A 22,890-nucleotide genomic window follows, 5' to 3' on the forward strand; every position below is an offset into this window, starting at 1 on the left:
ATAAGTGTTTAAAACCGTGAACTTAATATGTCTTATTCTGGGACCAGATGGGTTCGCCATCTTTAGTCAAAACTACAACAATTAGTTCTTTCCCCGTTTCCACAAGTCTGAAAATTAGAAAAACAGTCAACAATTAATAACTAAATGAGTAAGCTTGATTTTTATTTGAGATATGGATCTGGCGTGACCTTGAAGGCGACCTTGAGGGTGACAGTCAGAAACGCTGCAAAAACAAAACTCCAGCAAAGAAACAATCATTACATTTGAGGAGAAACTGACTCATCAATGGAAAAATTGAAGTTTTTATTTGTGAGTTTGTAAGTATTTGTGAGAACTGGAGACTTCCGCTCCTCAGAGTAGAAGAGTCCGGGAGTCGGAACAAGACAGAGTTGGTTCTCCGAGGTTCTGGTACCGGTGAGGAACAGAGGAGGAGGTTTGTTCCTCCGACTGCAGTCGGAGCTCCCCCTAGTGGTGCATTTGTGTACGTACATGTATGTACATGTAAATGAGAGCTGATCCGGACTCGTCCACCCGGGAACCAGTCCAACAATAAAAGGTTCGGGTTCTGAGACTTTAAGGGTTAAAACGTTCGTCCTGGAGCTCCGGGTCGCTCTGGATCCTTAATTCAGTCATTTCTCACGTTCCAGAACAGACGACTTATTGAAGTATAAAACATATAAACCGTCGACCCCGCCCCCAGGTTTATAGCCCCGCCCCCCAAAAACAAGTTGCCTGATGGGAAGAAATCAGAAAATTTCACTGACCGACGGTAAAGTAGATGTTAAAGGGGACCTATTATGAAAAACTGTTTTTTCTTGCTTTAACATACAGGACTGTCTCAGAAAATTAGAATATTGTGATAAAGTCCTTTATTTTCTGTAATGCAATTAAAAAAATGTCATACATTCTGGATTCATTACAAATCAATGAGTTTTCTTAAACTGTAAGCCATGATCAGCAATATTAAAATAATAAAAGGCTTGCAATATTTCAGTTGATTTGTAATGAATCCAGAATGGATGACTTTTTTTTTTTTTGTAATTGCATTACAGAAAATCACAATATTCAAATTTTCTGAGACAGTCCTGTAGGTATTTGATGCCATAATAGGTCCCCTTTAAGTTTGGACTTCTGATGAGGCTTTAACAGGACCCGGACTCGTCATGACCCGGTTTCATAGCTCCTCCCCCAAAAAACTACTTGCTTGATGGGAAGAAAAAAAAGAAAAAAAAAATCAGAAAAGTTCACTAACCGACGCTAAAGTAGACGCGACTCTTGACTTTGGATCTGACGAGGCTTTAACGGGCCGCCGCCGCCCCCATGTTTGTTCAGTAGTTCTGCTGCTGTAGTTCGTTTCCTCGGGTGAGAAGCCCGTTTGGACCTCGGGGGGGGAAAGATGAGACTCCGGTTTCCTCCAGACGGATCAATAAATAACCACAACATTCACTCACACACACATGTAGGTTCTGTCTGCTGAAGGAGTTAAACACTAAGAGGATCTGGACCCCGAGGAGAGCAGGAGGTTCTGAAGTCCGGAGGAACCAGACGGGCCCAGGACGAGGCCGTGGCCTCAGAACCGCGGTTGCTGCTGCGCCGCCCACAGAATTTATACTTCTTTCTTTCTTTCTTTCTCATATCTATCTATCTTTCTTTCTTGTCCCGCAGCATGCTGAGCACCGTGTTGGAGAAGTCGCGCAGGGTCCGTGTACTTCGCGGCCATCCGTTTTTTTTGTTTTGAAATTACAAAATAAAAATAGAGATATAATCAAAAATCATCCGTTTCGCAGCTTTTGTTTTGATAATAAAAAACGGAAAACGTATCGTTATCCATTATCCGATTTCATTGATGTGTTTGAAAATCAAAATTGGGAATTAAAACAGCGAGTGGAAACTCTTTTCTCTATTTCCTATTCGTTTCCAACGGCTGAACGGACTGTCACAACATCACTGCAGTTTCATGACGGAGTGAAGACAGATTACAGATTAAACTCATGTTTCACTCACAGGTTTCATATTTGATTTATTTTCTGTTTCAACATTAAAAAAATCTAAAACTGTTAATTTTCAATCTGATGAACAAAAGAACCAGAAACAACTTTCTTCATTTATTACTGCGCATGTTCAATCCCCCCATTTGTCCAATCCTTGTTTTCAGTATCCTTGGAAACGAATAGGAAATAGAGAAAAGAGTTTTCCACTCGCTGTTTTAATTCCCAATTTCGATTTTCAAACACATCAATGAAATCGGATAACGGATAATGGATAACGATCCGTTTTCCGTTTTTTATTATCAAAACAAAAGATGGGGAACGGATTATTTTGGATTATTTCTCTATTTTTATTTTGTAATTTCAAAACAAAAAACGGATGGCCGCGAAATACACGGACCGCGGAGGATCTCCACGGTCTCGCTTCTTTCTTTCTTTCTTTCTTTCTTTCTTTCTTTCTTTCTTTCTTTCTTTCTTTCTTTCTTTCTTTCTTTCTTTCTTTCTTTCTTTCTTTCTTTCTTTCTTTCTTTCTTTCTTTCTTTCTTTCTTTCTTCCCTCCCTCCGGCTCGTATCTATCTATCTTTCTTGTCCCGCAGCATGCTGAGGGCGGTGTTGGAGAAGTCTCTCAGGATCTCCACGGTCTCTCTCTGCAGCAGCAGCGACTCCTGCACAAACTCCTGCTGACTCTCCACCAGCAGCTGGATGGACTGGGCCAGAACCTCCAGGGACCGGGACACGGAGGTGAGCAGCATCCGGCCGGCCCGCTGCTGCTGCAGGCTCTGGGCGGCCAGCTGGGCCACGCCCAGGGGCCCGGGGGGGACGGGGACCGGGGCGGGGGCTGCCACCGGGCCGGGCTTGGGCTTGGGCTCTCGCTGGGAGCCGGTACCGTTGGCCACGGCCGGGGCCGGGGCGGAGGACGAGGACGAGGACGAGCCCGGGTCGGGAGGAGCGGCGGCGTCCGAGTCGGAGAGGAAGGGGAAGCTCAGGGAGGAGGACGGGCCGGCGGGGGGCTTGTGGTTCTGGGTCGGGGTCGGGGTGGAGGTCTGGGTCGGGGTCGGGGTCGGCCCGCTCCGGGAGTACGTGAAGACGGGCCTGGGCCGCGGCAGGATGTCGTCCAGGAGCGGGTCCAGAGCGCTGGAGCTGCGCGGGCCCAGCCCCGGCGGGAAGGAGAACATGGAGTCGCCCTCGTCGAAGTCCATGGAGGGTTCTGTGGAGACAAGAGACGGGTCAGAACCAGAGATAAACCCGTCAGACCAGACACGGGTCAGAACCAGAGATAAACCCGTCAGACCAGACACGGGTCAGAACCAGAGAGAAACCCGTCAGGATCACCGATAACCAGTGGTGTAAAGTAACGAAGTACAAGTACTTCGTTATTGTACTTAAGTAAGATTTTTGAGAATTTGTACTTTTATTGATACTTTCATTTTTCTGTACTTTTACTTTTACTTCGTTACATTTTCACGGAAAAAATCGTACTTTTAATCCGCTATATTTAAAATTGGACACGTCGTTACTCGCTACAAATTAAAGAACAGCACAGCGGGGGCTGATTTATGGTTCCGCGTTACACCGGCGCAGAGCTACGGCGTAGGGTACGCAGCGACGCACACTTTACGCCGTAGGGTGTGCGTCGATTTAATGCGGAACCATGAGGCGGACGGGAAGGAAGGGGGGCGCGTGAATATACCGAGAAGGAGCCGCAGCTCCCGGGAGAGTTGCGCCGCAGAGGCGGGCCGGAAGGCCGGAGGAACCGCTGTCAGGTCGAGTACCGATGAGGACTGAAGCCTGAATTATGGTTCCGCGTTAAATCGACGCAGATCCTCGCCGTAGGGTACGTTGGTGTAACGCGGAACCATAAATCAGCCTTGAGCGGCAGCCGACGCGTGTCCATGCGCACCATTCTTTGATTCCACCCCTTCTAAGGTGGTTTTGGCATTTAAAAGTTCAAAAGTCTCATCCTTTATCAGCTGGGGTTGCTTAATGTTGTCACTGCATACTACAGGCTGGGTGGACCTGTCAGCGGGGCCACTGGGGTACAGCAGCAGTGATGAGCAAAGGGAGAAATTAAAATGTAATGGAAACAAACGCTAAAGGGGTCAGAATAATATCACCATTATTTAGAGTTGTAAGCAAATTCTTGGATTCTTCATTTCTTTGCAATCCTTTTGAAAATAATTTTGTACTTTGAATTTTGTACTTTGTACTTTTTACTTTTGTACTTAAGTACATTTTACACCATGTACTTTTGGTACTTTATTATATTTAAGTTGAGGTACTTTTTACTTTTACTTAAGTAATTTTCAAGCAGAAAATTTGTACTTTTACTTAAGTACAATATTTTTGTACTTTTTCCACCTCTGCCGATAACTGATCCCCAAAATCAGTATCTGCCGATCACCGATCACAGCGTGAAATCCATAAACTCTTCAATATTGTTGTCTCACGTACAACACTGTATTATTAGGTATAACAATTAGGAGATGAGAAAGTATCATGAATTGTCTGTTTTATTGCAGGCTGAGGCAAAGAGCAATATTTCACCCTCTAACCTGTTCCCACACTTGTAAGGCTGCGTCCCAATACTCCCCCGCGCCCTCGTTTTCTTCACTAACCCTAACTTTTGCGCGTTCCCGTGAAGGTAGTGGTGTCCCAATTCCTCTTTTCACCTAGGGGGAGGGGGCATAACGAGGGCTAGGGGCTGAGGATAGCCCCTTCATATCGAGGGATTTCAGATGCTGACTTGGCGAGCGAGGGGGTATAAAAATTTCCCAGAATGCTTTTCGTCGTCATTTGCGGACTGAAAAAAAAAAAACATGGCGGACATTTCTTAGTGAATAAATTAATATTTTGAGTTAGTTTCTGCATAAAAATGCGTTTTTATTACATTTCTAGCGAGAAAAATATATTTTACTTTCATAATATTCACTCAGTGAATGTATATAATCACTTTTTTGTCCGTTGTTCGCGAAAATCGCGCCGGAGTAAAGGCTGTTAGGTTACGCCGTAGGCTCTGCATTGATTTAACGCGGACCCATAAATCAGCTCCGGAGCCGGCAGGCAGAAATCTCCAAATTTTCGGGGCAAATTTCTTAACAGGCGTAGCTACAACTGTTAGATTTCATCTATTAAACAAACATTTATCTTCCTAAATGATTTATTTCAGCCAGCTGATTCTCAACAGAGCTGCAGGTTTCTCCCCGGGACGACGGAGCAGCTTGACCCGGCGATCACGTCTGTCCCCCCGGTTTTGAGCTGCTGCTGCTCCCCGGGGCCGGCGGCTCTTCTCATCTCCGAAAACGTCGAGTCAAATTTCAGGTGTTATTTGGATAAACTGAGCCCAGGTTGTGGATCTTAACGGTTACTTTTACGTCTGAAAAAATATTAAAACTTAATAAAGTGGCATATTAACAGAGCTACAGCTGAAATTAAAACAGCTTTTGGCTCTCAGCTTCCTGATCAGGGTGGGGATGAAAACGAGGGGGAGTAGGAGAAATGGGACAGGACCCTGGGCCCTAGATCTCAAGTGCCCTAAATTCTCCCCCTTCTTTTTAGGGGGTAGGGAAGAAAAGAAGGGCGAGTGAAGAAAAGTAGGGGGAGAATTGAGATTGGGCCTTAAAGTCGCACAAAACGCCTATCCAAGTTCTACCCAAAGTAAATTGAAAGCTGTTCTTGAACCGTTTGAAGTTCATGGATGGTTCTGGTCTCTTTTGAAAGGTAACACTATAAAGTTCTTCCCCCAAAATCACTGTAACTACTACTCTTATTCAGTAATCTCAGTTTGAACACACTGAAATAGAACGTTTTTATTTCAGCCGGAAATTTGTTTTGTGATCAGATGTCTGCAGATGAATCTGTGACTTATTGGTTTGAAAACACACTGAGACACAGCCTGAAGCCTTATCTAGTGTAAGTTCAAATTTGATAACAATACCACAAAAAATGAGTATTTTACACATGTTTTTGTAAGACTATGTCTTACAAAGAGTTTTATTATAACAAAGATGTCCCATGGGCATGGGCATGAACCGTTGAATTCACCACGTACACAGGGATTAAAGCAAAAAAAATATTTTTGACTGAAATTTTTTTTTTCATGCCAGTTCATATTCCCCCGCCATCTCTGCACCACACTTTAAGAATGGCCCTTTTCTGCCGTGCGGTCGCTTCCCAAAGCTTTCAAGTAAAAAAGTTAAATGCTGTATTAGCCCTTCTGTTTTCTAATGCAGCATTTAAGGTGTAAGAAGACTTTAACCAACACTATTTAAATACTCGAGACCAATAGCATTTTATAGGAGGAAGGTGTTTTTTTAGCAGTTTTATTATTGTTAGTTTGCTTTTAATTTATAGTCCACATCAATTTGTGCAGTCCTCTCATTAGAGCCTTTGGCCTGTTCTCCTAGATCTGAGTCAACCTGGTAAACTCGCACTTCTTCATCCAGTTGACCGGCTGCTCTGATGTCACTGCACTTGGCAAGGCTTTGGCCAAGGTGATGAAAGCATCCTGGACTTTTTCATGGACAATAAACGATGGTGTTAATGCAGACAAAGAGATGATGTTATTGTTGAGAGGAAGGTTTTTCTAAATCACATGGCGTCAACACCCCCCGTGGGCCTTCGAGATGCTTTGTTTTATTAAAAAGTGGGATTCCCCTGGTCCGCACCAGTTCTAAGTTTAGCTGCTAGGCGCCAGCCGAGGCGACTAGGCTCGCCACCCGTCCCTTGAAATATGGAATTGTTACGTAATTGCGAATTAAAAGTTGCGTTCCGTATTGAACCAATACGGACATATATTATGCTCTTATTTATTGATGTCATAATCTACAGGTGAAGGTCGGAAAAGTTGAATATATCACAAAACTTAATTCGTAGTAAATTCAACTAAAGGTGAAATAAATATATTATTTCCCAATACATTTAAAGTAAGATACTTCAAGCCTTTCTTTGTTATAATTTTGGTGATTATGGCTCACAGTTTATGAAAACCCCAAACAAAAAATGTGATTTTATGAAATCAATAAAGAATTCAACCATCAAAATGATAACAAATAAAGGTTTAACATATTTAGCTTTGCATGTAATGAGACTATGTAATATATTAGTTTCACCTTTTAACTTGAATTGTTGAAATAAATTAACTTTTACACCATATTCTAATTTCCCGACCTTCACCTGTAGGCTATATTCTACATCTGGGCTGATGTGGACAAGCATAGGAGGTTATTTCAGTTACTGGTATGGTTGGCTGTCTTTACAGTCGTGCAAGTTCATTGCTATTAAAGCACTTTAAACTTTAAATCAAAGCATTTTGTTTTTTCATATAAAATAAACACATTTCTATGCAGTTTAGAAGTTTTGGGGATGTCCCTTTTTTTGGCACCTGCGCTGCTGAAATCAGGTGTTTCTTATTTTTATTTCTGAAAGGTGGCAGCCCTAAAGGGGACCCGCCGGGGCCCGCGTTAACGGGTCCCCGACGGGCGCCGCAGCTGGGGAGATCCGCGAGAAGGGCCCGGCGCGCGTCCTGAGTCGCAGCCGCCGACCGCCGTACCCGATCCCCCCCACCGGCTCGCCTTCCGCGCGGCGCCGGACACCGCCCCCGCGAACACCCCCGCCCGACGACGCGCGAACGCCGCTGGACGAAGGCCCCGCGAGGCGGGCCGGACGACCGCGCCTCCGGCGGCGGGGGAGGAGGGCGACGGGGCGACTGCTCCCCCAGCCGCGGCTCGAGCCCAGCCCCGCTTCGCACCCCAGCCCGACCGACCCAGCCCTTAGAGCCAATCCTTATCCCGAAGTTACGGATCTGATTTGCCGACTTCCCTTACTGATCCAACACCGCCTCCTCTGCTCTGATTGGCTAATCCAAGGCTCTGGCAGCTTTATTGGTTTACAACAGCGTCAATTTAATGCCTAACATGATTTCATTGGACAGTCTAAACTGTGCCACAACAAAACGCACATGCAAAGGTTTTTTTTTTTTTTTTTTTTCCCCTCATTTTCCAATTGACGGAAATCCGTCTAGAGACGGAGAACTTTAATCCCTGCGTACATATATACATCGTTGTGTTCAGCATTTCATTTGCTCTACAATGGCACCATCTACTGGGTGAATGCTGCAATTGCCGAGGTTTTTCTCATGACAAAAGCCGGACGTGCTCGTCCCGCCCCAACACAGGCCTCATTCGCTGTGAGGGGACAAGAAGCTCCTGATTGGCCGGATGACCTGTCAATCAATGTAGAGCGTACGCTCCATTTTAGCATCGCGCTCTCCCGTCTGAAAACGTGCAGGACAGAGTTACAGACGTGTAAATAAATAACAACATGTGCTTCTCCGACCACGCTCGAGATGAAGAGCGGCTGTTTGTGGATATTTACTGGTATAATCATTTTTTTTGGGACTAAATACTTTACTGGATAGGATCTAATAGACCTTTGGTTTGTACAAGATTTGTAAGATTGGTAAATAACCTAGTTTTGCAAATTTTGGAGTGAGTGTGCACCAAATATGGGCTGGACGGGGCGAGGGCGGGCCTCCGCATAAGAATGGGCTAAAGACCCGTATGGTGCTTTTCCACTAGTACCTACTCAGCGCTAATCGGCGTCGGCCGTCGGTCAAACAGCTCACTCTGTGATTGGCTGTTCCCAAAATTTCCCAGAATGCTTTTCGTCGTCATTTGCAGACTGAATTAAAAAAAAAAACATGGCGGACATTTCTTATGAATAAAATCAATATTTTAAGTTAGTTTTTGCATAAGAATGCGTTTTGATTACATTTCTAGCGAGAAATATATATTTTAATATTCACTCAGTGAATGTATATAGTCACTCGCTTGTCTTTTTCAAATCTCGCCAGAATAAAGGCTGATTTATGGTTCCGCGTTACACCAACGCAGAGCCTACGGCGTAGGTTACGCGGCGGCGCGCGCCGTACGCCGTACCCTACGCCATAGGCTCTGCGCCGATTTAACGCGGAACCATAAATCAGCTCCCGAGCAGGCAGGCAGGAAATCCAGAAATTTTCTGAGCAAATTTCGTAGGCGTAGCTACAACTGTTAGATTTCATCTATTAAACCAACATTTATCTTCCTAAATGATTTATTTCAGCCAGCGGTAATTCTCCAGAGTTTTGTTTGTCTGTTTTGTCTGCTGGTATGGAGGGGAATTAACTCTCACGCAAGCGCAGAACGTACGTGCTAGTTCGCCGTCGGGTGTCGTATTTGCGGTGTGTCTAGTGAGCCCGACACAGCCGACGCAGCAGTCGGCAGAGAGCGGGCGACGTCGGGTTGGTGTGTCAGGGCCTTTACACTCTGCCGAGGTTCTAAGCGGCTGAGTCAGCTGTATCTGACGTCATCACACTACACGCCACTGATTGGTCGGGGGGTTGGAGTCAGACGTCTCCTCCCAGGAGCTCTGTCACTTCATAGCTGCTCACGGCTCCAGCTGACTTTCAGCAGCGCCGAGACAAACTAAAAAGCCGCTTGAAGCTTCTTTCATTCTAATTTTTTAACTTGGCATCGAACACAAGCCACAGACCCAGCAGCACATATATCATCTCCATCTCCTCCGCCTACTCCTCATCTGGGTGTCTAGAAACAAACGAGGACGAGTCGAGTCGCGCTGAGTAGGTACAAGTGGAAAAGTCCGACGCCCCTCAGGACACCTGGGTCTGAGATGTGGGAACGCAGCGCGGGCGGGGGTTTGTTGTTGTAAACGTCATCAGATCGGCTGCTTTGAACTATTATTTTCCAATCTCCGATCAAAAGCAATAGGGCCATTATCGGGCCGATACCGATGGGTTGCCGATCGCTCGGTGCGTCTCTAGTCAAAACCAGGTTTGCTCTTACCTCCGTCGTCGGCCTGGTCGAAGTCGGAGGAGGAGTGGAGCGGCTCGCCTGGAACACAAGACGGTTCAGGTCAGCAGGGTGGGGGTTGGGTCTGGGTTGGTACCGAGGTCAGAGCGGGTCAGAGCGGGTCTGAACGGGTCAGCACCTACCGTGCTCCTTTTCGGGCGAGGAGGTGGGCGACACCTCGAAGCGGCCCCCCGGCGCCGGCTGCGAGCCGTCCATCATGCTGAGGTAGGAGTACGGGTTGGACGTCGGCGTCGGGCCCTTCCTGTACGGCCGGGCGAAGTCCTGGTCCAGGTCCAGGTCGCTGTCGCCGTCTGGGGACGGGAGGGGACAGTCAGTCCAGGTCCCGGCTCACTGGCCACGGTTACATGATCATTTAATTCGGAATTCATTATTTAGAATGAAATAATTCTGAATTAAACTATTTCCCTTCGAGTTTACATGGAAATACTGTATGTTCCGCACGATAAGGCGCACCTTAAAGCCTTTAATTTTCTCAAAAACCGGCAGTGCGCCTTATATATGATCATTACGGTAATTTCTGTTACTGTAGTCAGGGGGATTGTGGGTAATGTAGTTGGTGTCGCCGAAGTAACGGCGCTAAAAACGTCAGGAATCGTCACAGACGTTCAAGACAACAGCAGCGACGCTGACTCGCATAATGGAGACTTTGACGAGACGGAGCAAAGCTGGTTTTTATTTTGTTAATAAAGTTTGACTTACGGTAATTTTCTTCTTGTTTTTTTTTTTTTTTGCGTTTGCTGTAGGGTTTTGTAGCATTTCCTGTAGCGCAGCTCCATCAGGTAGATACGTAACTCAACCCCAGCCACTATAGTACGGTATTTTACCAGATATTTAGTGCGCCTTATCGTGCGGAAAATACGGTAGTAATTCCGAATTGAGGTTTACATGGAAAACACGTTTGATCAGCTTTATCCTCTTAAGGTCTGGGGGTTGGGAAGGTTCTGATTGGATTGGGGGACGGACCGGAAGTTACGTCTACTGGAAGAAAAACTAACTTAGCCGCTACAACTTTGAAAAGCTCACATTTTAAAGTTTCCTGCCATCTCTTCTTTTAATTATTTCCAGGTCCTCCAAGCTATTTATTAAATGAATGGTCTCTGCTTTTGACCACCGTTTACTGCGTGCTGCCATCTTGAAACTTTGTTTGGAAAACAAGCCCAGCGCGGAATATAAAGGCTGGATTATGGTTCTGCAACAAATCCACGCCGAGCCTGACACAAATTGTAACTACGCGTTAAGAGGTCGCAGACCGACGCAGACGGAGAGGGCTGTGATTGGTTCGCTGGTAGCAACGCATTTCCGGTTTCCAGTTTGAAGCTGTCGTGAACTTTCAGCGCTCTTTTCTTCGTATATGTGTGATTTTTTTGTTTTGGTTTTTTGCACAATAGTTGTCCTTATCTCTTTGATTCACTGTGACTGGAAAAACCGAAAGCTAAACAAAGTATCAGCTAGCGCTCTGGGGGGGTTTTGCACCGGAGTGACTGAGAAGTCTGAAGGGTTCATGCGGGCGTCACGGCAACGGCATAGGCTCTGCGTTGGTTTAACGCAGAACCATAATCCAGCCTTAAGCGTCATGGAGACAGACGGGCGAGGGAACGAGCAGCGCAGAAAGACCGGAATTAATTTAAAGCGGAATGAGTGAATACATGATCGCTAAATTATTCTATTCAGAATAAACCAGCCACTTACTTTGAATTAAGTTTAATTCGGAATGGCCATTTTCATTCGGAATTAGGTGTTTACATGGTAATTTTTACTCATTTTAAATCAGAGAAGAAAGATATGAGCCTGAAAGAAAGAAAGAAAGAAAGAAAGAAAGAAAGAAAGAAAGAAAGAAAGAAAGAAAGAAAGAAAGAAAGAAAGAAAGAAAGAAAGAAAGAAAGAAAGAAAGAAAGAAAGAAAGAAAGAAAGAAAGAAAGAAAGAAAGAAAGAAAGCGGATCTGAGAGCGAGGAGCTTGAGTCATTCCAGTTTTGCAGTACAGGTGTAACTCATTTAATTGTTTTTTATCAATTAAATTTAATTGGTGTAATTTAGTAGTATTTAGTATCTTTTAGAGCAGTGATTTGGCTCCAAAGACTGAATGTGGTGATAGATTTATAGTTACAAAGGTGGAGTTGAATTGGTATTTTTTTTAAATCGTAATTTTTATCGTTATCGGGATAAATGCCAGAAATTATCGTGATACATTTTTTAGTCCATACCGCCCATCCCTAGTGTAAAGGCACTGACCGAGGCTCCAGGACCCGGGACCCGGTCGGACTCACCTCCTTGGGGACTCATCATCAGGATCCGGTGCACCATCTTCTCCACGTTGCCCAGCTTCTTCTTCTTCAGGTTGGTTCCGTTCGGCCCCCGCAGCGCCGCGATGCGCCGCTTCCCGTCGCACTTCAGGTCGGCCCACTTCTTCATGATCTGCCTCACCTGGGGGGAAACGGAAACGCAGGTGAGACGTTCTGGTGGAGGACCGACTCCACGCAAAGAACCAGGATCACAAGACGATCAACGCTCTGACAGCCAGTATGTGCCTTGCTCTGCTGCCTCAAAGCCGAGGCCAGAGGGGCGGCTGTTATCAACCATAGACTTATATACGTAGACGCCCCATGGAGCTGCTGCGATACGTCAACGTCGCCGCCATATTGGATGTTCAAGACTGCGCCGTAAACTAATACAAGTAAATGGACTTATTTTCATAAAGCGCCTTTCTACAAAGAAATGTACGGTTTACGTCTCATTTATTCATTCACACACGCACTAATATACTTGGGAAACAGTTAGGCACCAAATATAATATATTTAATTTTCTCAGATGGCAAAAATAAGAACTTTATTGATCCCACATAGGAGTAATTCATGTTATATCAGCTATAGAGAACAAGGTAGTGCCGAAAAACAATATATATCCCCCCTCACAAAAATAAGAAAAATAGAGAAACATATTTTCTCATCAAAAAAACATATTTTACACAAACATTTAAAAAATTTTAAGTAACAAAATAACATATTTCAACAATTTTTCAGGTTTTTTCAGTTATTTTATTGTCTGAAAAATGGTTCAAATGTTATTTCATTGTCTGAAAAATTGTTTAAATGTTATTTTATTGTCTGGAAAATGGTTCAAATATGTGATTTTGTTATTTGAAAAATTTTAAATTTGTTTTGTGAGGGGGGATATATATTGTTTGTCTCACGTATCACTCTATATAACCGGACTGTAACAATGGGATTGTTTATGTTCTTCTTCTTCTCTGTTTTATTGGCGGATCGCAGCCAACTTTAAGGTGCATACCGCCACCTACTGTACAAGAGTGTGTAACATCATTTACCGTATTTTCGCGACCATAAGGCGCAACTTTTTTTTTTTTTTTTTTTTTAAATGTGCCGGGCGCCTTAAGAAACGGTGCGCCGTGTCTATTACCTGAATTACGGTAATGTAAGGCCGGCCACCATGAGAACGGTAAAAAGAGAAGGGGGCGGGTGAAGCTGAATGAGACCATCCACTGAGCTGTTTAATGCAAAACAGATGATGAAAACTTTTAAGGATTTGCTTGATGTGTAAAGTGAAATAAAATACAATCAAACTAAGTTTTGCTCCGCTCTATTTAAATAAGCACACTTGTGTGTGAGTGTTCTGCAGCGCCGGCCGGTCGGAACCGTCCACATTCCCCGGTTAAAGCAGCGGCTGCAGCAGCGCGGTGATGGTCGCTGCTGCAGCCGACTTCCTGGTTCCCCAAGCGGGTCCGATGACCTGGTTCCCGGCCGTTTTAAGAGCAGAGATTTCTGGGGTCTGTCTCAGGTCTGATCAGCTTCACTTTCCGAGATTTGCAGCCAAATCTGTCGGTTACAAACCCGGTACCGGATCCCGACATGCGCGTGTGTGTATTCGTGGCGCGACACACAGATTCTCATGTAGGCTATGTGGTGCTGGAATGGCGCAGCTGATGGACAGAAACTTATGGTGATTTTTAAAAGAAAAACTTTGCATAAGAGGTTTCCAGCCGGAGTCATTATAAGGGTGAATGAAAAGAGGGGGCTGGATGAAAGGATGATGATGATCAAGAAGCTGAGACAGGTCTGGAAATTCGGACTGGCGCCGATGAATTAACGGAGCTCCTGTCGGATACAAACCCCGGTACCGGCTCCCCGACAGCGCGTGTGTGTGAGCGGGTCCAGCGCGAGGGTCCCGGGACGCGGGACCCGGGACCGCCGCGGGACCAGCGCGGGGGGGGCGGACCGGGACCCGGGGCGGACCGGGACCCGGTCCGCCGCGGGACCAGCGCGGGGGAGGGCGGACCGGGACCCGGGACCCGGTCCAGCGCGAGGGAGCAAACGGGGAGCGGGACCCGGGACCGCCGCGGTCGGGATTTTTAAAAGAAAAGCGTTCCCTAAAGAGACTTTTCCAGCCAGAGTGAAATGAAAAGGGCTGGGATGGATGAGGAGATGATCAGTGGCTGAGACAGGTTTGTGCAGCAACCCGGTGGTTTTTTTAAATTCTTTAATGCAGAAACAGAATATGAACCTTTGAAGGGTTTGATTGATGTGAAAAGTGAAATAAAATATCAAACTAAGTTTTGCTTCTGCTGTATTTTTAGCGCGTGTGTGTTTTGCAACGCGTGTCTGTGCAGCTCCGTCTCCGTAGACGGCGCCTTTTGGGTCGGTGCGCCGTATGTGTGTTTTAAAACCAAAAATGACACACAAAACTGAGGGTGCGCCTTTCCACACAGTGCGCCATATGGTCGCGAAAATACGGTAATTCAGCCTGTTTTTTTAAATTCTATTTGATTGTTTATGTTGTTTCACACGGACGGCTTCAGGTGAAGCACCGCACATGCTCAGTTGATGTTCCTGCGACGAGACAGCGCAGAGGAAAGCCCCGCCGGCTGAGTTTTGTTTAAAATTGAATTTCTCTTCCAAATAAAACCTGTCTTCCAATTCATTGCATTTTTTATTGTATTTTTAGCCTAGTTATTCTCGTGGTAGAAGTATCGGAACTCGGTATCGGCGAGTACACAAATTAAAATACTTGGTGTGAAAAAAATGGCATGGGGGCATCCCTAATAATGATTCACAATCTGAATAAAAGAAGTGAACATCTCCCTCTGGACACACGAAAAGAAAGAAAACAAGAAGAGGATGGAAAGAAAAATGATGTAATGTTATTTATTATTTATGTTAATTGTTTAATAAAAGGTTTCATTACTGATCTTTGGCCCTGGACTTCATTTATCGTGATTCTGGGCCCCCAGGAGTCTAGAAACACCTGCCCATGACCAGCGACTCACCTGCCGGTGATTCTCCCCCAGTCCGTTGATCTGGTCTGTGATTTCAGCCCAGGTCTGTTTCTTGGTCTCTGCCGACACGCCCTGGTTGAACTTCTCTGTGAGGAAAACGATGCCAGGAGATTATTCTTCTGTCCATAACAGGGGGTTTACAGGTTTGACCGAAGTTAATTTAAAAATTTTTAATACCATTTTCAAACTAAATTTAAGAAAAGAAATCCAGCGCTGAGGTAGATCTGACAGGTTCCAGCCCAGACGGGATGTAAAACCAGAGGAAATAATGAAAAACCAGCCCGGATCATACATTATTTATGTTAAAACGCTAAATTATTAAATGCAGAATAAATTTCAAGCTTCACAACAACCACTAAATAGCCCCAAAAAAGTTCAGGCTCCAAAAAAAGACAATTTAATTGAGTAGATTAAAGCAAATCAAATATCAGTGAGTTTATTGTGTAAGTTTCTACTTTTCTCTGCTATAATGGAAACTTTTTGGTTAATAATTTCTCCTAAATATTTAGTAAAAACAGGAAAAGCAGCCCAGATATGTATTTTTGAGCCCAATTGGGCTGAAACTTGCCCAACCTGGCAACACAGATTTAGACTGTGGACTGCAGGAGATTCTCCTCAAAACGATGAAATAAACTTTTTAATGAAGACTGGATACAAAATCTTTTGTAAGAATTGTTACTAACTCTCCACGTTTAACACCATCCACACCTCTGTTTAAAACAATCTGCTAACAATTTACGATGTGAATAAGTATTAAACAGGAATCCTGATAGTTACATGCTCTCCATTAACTTTACCCAGACATTTTCATAATTATTTTGAGTTTAATTCTTATCATCATTCATACTCCACCAGGAGAAGGAATGATCTGCATATCACCTTCTGTAGAACCGCAGTTGCTACATTTTCATTTATGTATCAAGGTGTTGTGCTGTGGAAGTTTAAACCGTTTGATCAACATTATCTGCATTCAAAAGAAAGCTGAAAAAAAGTTTATAGATTTTTAATACATCTGTGTTTTTCATTCACCATTATTCAAATATATTTCTAAGCTATTTAATTGTATTCTGAAGTATCGTATAACTCTGAGTTATCAGTTACAATGTAGAGGCCTATGTATTGTGCTTATATGGTTTTGTGAATTATTGTTTTTTATTTTTTCTTGTTTTTAGGAGGGGGGAGTCGCTTATAAGTAGTGATGCACCGATTGTTCGGTAACCGAAATTGTTCGGCCGAAAATGGCAAAAAAAACACTTTCGGTGTTCGGTGGGAAAAAAAAACGAACAATTAATAACGGCGTTGTAATATAAGGAAAGAGACTGGCCGTTCCGTAACTGTTGCGCACCACAAACATAAATCATTGGCCAACCAAAAACTAACCACATAAGAATGTAACTAACATTCACCAGGAGGTGGAACCAAATCAACATAAATCAATCAGGTGCGTTTAGATGATGAAATCAAACGTGGAAGAGCGTGGAGTGAAGTGGTGCAAACATGTCAGCAGTGTGGAAGTATTTTAGAGTGGCAAAGAATAATACAAGAATGGCTGTTTGCAATGAATGTTCTGCTCAAATATCTAGAGGGGGCACATCTGCAAAGTCTTTCAGCTACAAGTTTGATTTATCATTTGAAATGATAAAAAACCCTGAGCGCTTTAATGCATTTTTATTGTTTTAAGGCCTATGTTACAATGTTCAGTCAGTTAAGCCTAACGTAAGCTCAAAGATGGCCAAAAAATGTATTTTGCTAATTTATTTATTTTAAGTTATTGTTCTTTGCTGGTATAATGTCTGCTGGAATATTTAAGAAATGCTGGGAAATTAAAAAATGTTCAGTTTTTTATGTTCAACAAATGTTTTCTACCTTGTAATTTTGTAAAAGATTTTTTTCTTTTAAAAGCATGCCTAAATCAAATTTATTTGATTTATGCAATGGTGAAAAAATTGGCAAAATAAATGAAAAACTGCGAAGAACCATGTTCGGTATTGTTCGGTATTCGGCCAAGTGTTTATTATTATTTTCGGTTTCGGCCACAAATTTTCATTTCGGTGCATCACTACTTATAAGCCCTTTGGGTTTTTATGACTCTCCCGCTCATCTTTTCTTAACTTTTTCCTCTGTGTAATGTTCCTTTTTACGAGTGCAAACAATAAAACAAAAAAAAACAATTCCATCTAAAATTAAGACCCTTGGATAGAGATTGAAGACAAATTAAGAAACAGGACTGTCTCAGAAAATAAGAATATTGTGATAAAGTTCTTTATTTTCTGTAATACAATTAAAAAAACAAAAATGTCATACATTCTGGATTCATTACAAATCAACTGAAATATTGCAAGCCTTTTATTATTTTAATATTGCTGATCATGGTTTACAGTTTAAGATTAAGATTCCCAGAATATTCTAATTTTTTGAGATAGGATATTTGAGTTTTCTTAAACTGTAAACCATGATCAGCAATATTAAAATAATAAAAGGCTTGCAATATTTCAGTTGATTTGTAATGAATCCAGAATGTATGTCATTTTTGCATTACGGAAAATAAAGGACTTTATCACAATATTCTAATTTTCTGAGACAGTCCTGTATATCAAGGCCTTATTTTATCAAAAATTGAATTTAAGACTTTTTAAGGACCCACGGCCGCCCTGGATAAGAAACGTCCCGTGTCTCGCGTCAAGCTGCCTTGACGCGAGACTGGGAACGTTTCTTATCCGGGTTTATTATATAAACCAGAGCCGTCTGAGGAAGCTGCAGCAACCGTCTGCAGCAGCGCTGTTGCCAGGCAACAGATATAACAGGAAGTTAAGAGGCTGTCGTCGATGGCGACCTTGACACATCTAGAGGAGAAGCACGAAGCCTCCGAGTCACCGCGGTTACGACCCGTCACTAGGAATGGGTGATATTTTACCGTTCACGATATACCGTCAAAAGAATTCCCCACGGTAAGAATTTGTATCTCACGGTAAAAACGATAAATTCCCGTTGATGCCGTTTTTGTGTGAAGCAAGGAAGGAAGGAAGGAAGGAAGATATGAGCCTGAAAAGAAAGAAAGAAAGAAATAAAGAAAGAAAGAAAGAAAGAAATGAGCCAGAAAGAAAGATAGAAATGAGCCAGAAAGAAAGAAAGAAAGAAAGAAAGAAAGATAGAAATGAGCCAGAAAGAAAGAAAGAAAGAAAGATAGAAATGAGCCTGAAAAGAAAGAAAGAAAGAAAGAAAGAAAGAAAGAAAGAAAGAAAGAAAGAAAGAAAGAAAGAAAGAAAGAAAGAAAGAAAGAAAGAAAGAAAGAAAGAAAGAAAGAAAGAAAGAAAGAAAAATCCCCGTTGATACGTGTTTGTGTAACAAACATGGCGGATCTGAGTCATTCCAGTTTTGCAGTACAGGTGGACTAATTTAATTGGTTTTCATCAATTTAATTGGTGTAGTTTAGTAGTATTTAGTATCTTTTAGAGCAGTGATTTGGCTCCAAAGACTGAATGTGGTGATAGATTTATAGTTACAAAGGTGGAGTTGAATTGGTATTTTTTTATCGTAATTTTTATCGTTATCGGGATAAATGCCAGAAATTATCGTTATACATATGTTATGTCATCAACTCACTGAGCAGGATGTATCGGTTCCTCTTCACGGCCTCCAGCAGCAGCTTCACCTCGTTGTAGGAGAACCGGGGTTTGGGCCTGAACCCGGGTTTCAGGGACTCCACCTTGAACTCTTCATCCTCCTCGCGCCACATGGTCGCCATGGCTCCGCCCCCGTCCTCCTCTCAGCTCAGTCTGGCCGAGGGTCCGATCTCAGCGCCGGGTCCGATCTCAGCGCCGGGTCCGATCTCAGCGCCGGGTCCGATCTCAGCGCCGGGTCCGATCTCAGCGGCCTCCGGGACTCAACCAGACCTGATCAGCCAGCCGGGCCGGACCGAAGACACCCGGGTCGCTGCACGGGACCAGATCTGATGAACAAGACCAAGAAAAAATTTAAACACAGTAGGGCTGAAACGATTCCTCGAATAATTCGAGTAATTCGATTACAAAAAATGATCGAGGAATTTTTCTCTGCCTCGAGGAATCATTTAATTTTGCAGCTCAAAGCAGGTGTTTCGCCCGGACTACGTTTAATGCGGCACAACGCGCCGACGCCACACACGTAAAGGAAGTAGAAAGAGGAAGCGGATATGTTTGGTTTTAGTAACATGCCATGCTCAGGCATAGATATATATATATATATATATATATATATACACTATATTATATATATTTATGTGCTCAGGCAGTCTGCAATGGCCCAGACGGGAGACACATGTAGCTCTGTGCTTAAATTTTATTTTCAATCCACTCTATATTCTTCTGGTCCGTTCTCCTATATGTTCCCCCTCTAACCCGGTACATACATAGGTTCCTCTAAACATCTGTTCCCCCTACAGTTTTAACTAAAAGAAAAGGCAGAAAATGTCAGAAAAATAAAAACCTAATAAAGCTAACTGGGTAGTTTTCAATTTTAGCTCTGTATTCATTCATGGATAAAACAAGCAGCACTGGAGCCTAATGAGCTCCAATACAGCAGGGCTCATAATTATATTTTGAACACTGCCAATAAATCAAAATCTTATACTTTGACTTAAAACTTAACTAGAACTTAGAACTTAAAAATGTGCTTGACACAAATGAAAGTTCAATTAAAACACGTGGGAAAAACACCTAACCTTTTAAGTTATGTGTGTTATCAGGTGTAATGGCATTTTTAGGTTAGAAATAAGAACATTTCTTGGAAAGATCCTTAGTTTTTTGAGTGAAGGCAGTGAATTTGGTCGACTGGTGTAAGTTCAGGGTTTTTAAATGCACAGCCATGAACCTACTGTATTATATAATTTAGTCTTAGTAATGTCAATTAACATCTAACATCTTATGTTAATATGTTAATATTAATAAATATGTTTTATCCGATAACTCGATTAATCGATGGAATTTTCAGTAGAATATTCGATTACTAAAATATTCGATAGCTGCAGCCCTAGAACACAGAGAAATAAGACGTTTGCTTCTGCAGGAAACGGTAAACGACGACTTTCCAGGCCGGCGTGCATCGATGAATATCCCACGAAATGCATCAGTTGGCCATAATTACGTTATCGCTGCAACGTTATTATTTTCAAAACACCTTTTTAAATCCCCTTTTGTCCTGAAACCTTCTGCATTTGTTCACGTTTGAAAGAAAAGACAACGTTCGAGCCGTCCAACACTGGGTGGCAGTAAAAGGCCGTTTCCTGAGATCATATTTAGGATGAATTAAAGTTCATGGGCTTCAAAGCCAAGATTTCACCACCTCACAAAACAAACAAAAAAAATAAAAGAGTAAAACTGCTATTAATGAACAGACTTGATCTTTAGCTCATAATTTTAGTGGTATAAAAAAGGCAACATGCTAGATAATTTGTGTTTAAACTGGTTTAAAGCTTTCTGTATCTATTCTGATTCCACGCAACTGTTTTCAAAAGCAGGTTTATTTCTTAATAAAATAAAAAGTGATATTTTCTATAAATAGCAGTGAGAGTGAATTGGAGAAAACCTTGTGACGTGTGTTAGATGTTAAGGTCTCCACGGCCTCGTGTGTTTACTGCCCCCTGCTGGTTCAACACGTGATCGACAGTTATTAACTCTCCATCTTTGTCAAGTTATATTAATATATTTCATTAAATATAAAAAGGTTATCGTTTATATATTTTTCTGTTGTAATATGAATATTACAACAGAAAAATATCAATTAGAAGCATAAAAAATATTTTTTTCTTTTTTTTTTTAAATCATATATATATATATATATATTCTTACTTGGTTTTAAACCTTTTTTGTGACCTTATATTAGAAAAGCACTTTGGTGTTTGCGCATGGGTTAACTCCTATGACTTGCTAGAGTAGTAAACGTTTTTAAATTGTTTTATTTATTTATATATTTTTTATTGTTTTTAAACTGGGTTTTAAATCGTTATTTTGACCTTATATTATAAAAGCACTTTCAATTAGAAGCGTGGGAAATGAATAAATCTGGCTAAAGTAGTAAAAGTCTTTAAATCAATTCAAATATTTCCACGTTTCTCTTTGTTTTATTTATTTATTCTTATTTTTTTATATATTTTTTTTAAACTTGAGTATTATTAATTTAACTGTATTATTATTTACCGTTTTTGTGACGTTATATCATAAAATCACTTTAGTGTTTGTGCGCATTCGTTAACTCCCACGACTCGCCTCTATTTAAATTACCGGCCGGGTCACGTGGTCCCGGCTCAGCCAATCAGCGTCGCCCTCCCCGCTCTTTGTTGGGCTGGCGCTGCTCTCTTCTCCGCGGCGGCTCCCGCCTCTGCTCGCTGCTTTCGGTACAAGTCCTTCTCCCCCAAACCGGTCTGGGCTGGAAACCCCCCGTCCGGCGCGGGCTTAAACGACGATATTACCCGCTAACAATCCATTGGCGTCGAGTTATGGATTAAAATCGACCGCTTTAGGCGGATAAATGAGTAAAAAGGTCGTGTGGATGTCTGAGCCGTGATGGAGGGCGAGGGCGACGCGGCTGCGAAAGCGCCGCTGCAGCCGCTGCAGGCGGCGTGTTCCTGCGCGCTGCTGGGGGGAATTAAAAGATTGGCTCGGATCGGGGGGGTTGGGGTGCAGGTTGGAGCGTATAAATATATATTTACCAGGAAAAGATGGCGTTGCTCTCCCCTCCTTCCTCGGCGCTTCTCCCGAAAGTTCGGACTGAAGCGAAATGCGCAGACTCCGCGGCGCGTTCACGCTTTTTTTTTTCCCTTCTTCCCCCGAACGCGCAACATTCTCCTGCGCAACATTCCCCTGCGCGCCCCCCAGCGCCCTGGATCACCGCTGACACTCAGTTTTCACGTAAATCACAGCACCAAAGTCCAAAACTACACCAAAACCTGCACAAAATTCTTAAAACATTTAAAAAATAAAGCACCTATTGATGCCAGTAAGCCCCGCCCACTGCCACGTGTCCACAGTTACTTATATTCTTAATTAACAAGCCATCAATAACCAAAACACCAATAAACTGGATCCATAGAGGCCCGTCCGGGTCAGAAAGGTCATCATTGGCTCACAAAAATACACAAAACACCAAGTAAATAAAGATTAGACTGTAAATACTAACACAATGTGAATGCTGCAATCACCCAATGTACATACTGTAACTCAAATCTGTTGTAAATCATGTAATCACATCTCATCTGTTTATATTATCACTTATTCATGTCTGACCTGCACCTTATAACAACAGTATTTATTAATCTGCACTGTGTACATACATATTTATATATGTGTGTATATATATGTGTATATGTTGTACATTGTGTTAATTCACTTCCGGTTAGATGCTAACTGCATTCTTTTGTTTTCGTTTTCCCTGTACTTTAACATGTGCAATGACAATAAAGTTGAATCTAATCTATTTAAGAACAATTATGACGTCAATACACATCAATAGTAGCTGATGGAAACCTCATAAATAAATCAGCTACTATTATTTTTGACACTGATTTTGTACAAATCAGTGTCAAAAGTGAGTTTTTGTTGGAATAATATTGTGAAGAATGAGATCAGAAATGACCCCAGTGGCTCCATGGGCTCGTCGCACCACCATTTTCTAGGCTACACGAGACGGAGAGAAGATGGGTGCAGGCCAGGGGGCGGCAGTTCCAGCTCCGGCCGCTTGGTGTCGCCAGAGATCCGTCTCCCAGGGCAAAT

At 42.8% G+C, this 22,890-nt stretch overlaps 1 protein-coding gene across 2 annotated transcripts; it reads right to left on the reverse strand.

The window, feature by feature from the left end:
• zgc:113149 (uncharacterized protein LOC541363 homolog) lies at positions 1–21,949 on the reverse strand. Of its 2 annotated transcripts, XM_061719924.1 has the most exons (8): positions 21,831–21,949; positions 18,984–19,094; positions 18,749–18,929; positions 15,137–15,231; positions 12,122–12,278; positions 9,979–10,146; positions 9,830–9,877; positions 4–3,195 (listed from the first exon to the last, which is right to left on the reverse strand). In XM_061719924.1, the coding sequence occupies exons 3-8, from the start codon at positions 18,888–18,890 to the stop codon at positions 2,561–2,563; spliced, it is 1,245 nt and encodes a 414-aa protein (XP_061575908.1). In that variant the 5' UTR covers positions 18,891–18,929; positions 18,984–19,094; positions 21,831–21,949; the 3' UTR covers positions 4–2,560. The 2 variants fall into 2 exon arrangements, with proteins under 2 accessions (XP_061575909.1, XP_061575908.1); XM_061719925.1 differs by lacking the exons at positions 9,830–9,877; positions 9,979–10,146 and having other exon boundaries at positions 1–3,195; positions 18,749–19,094.
• Positions 21,950–22,890: the final 941 nt, after the last annotated feature.

This window comes from Cololabis saira, chromosome 4 (genome assembly GCF_033807715.1).
Source record: "Cololabis saira isolate AMF1-May2022 chromosome 4, fColSai1.1, whole genome shotgun sequence".
NCBI lineage: Eukaryota > Metazoa > Chordata > Actinopteri > Beloniformes > Belonidae > Cololabis > Cololabis saira.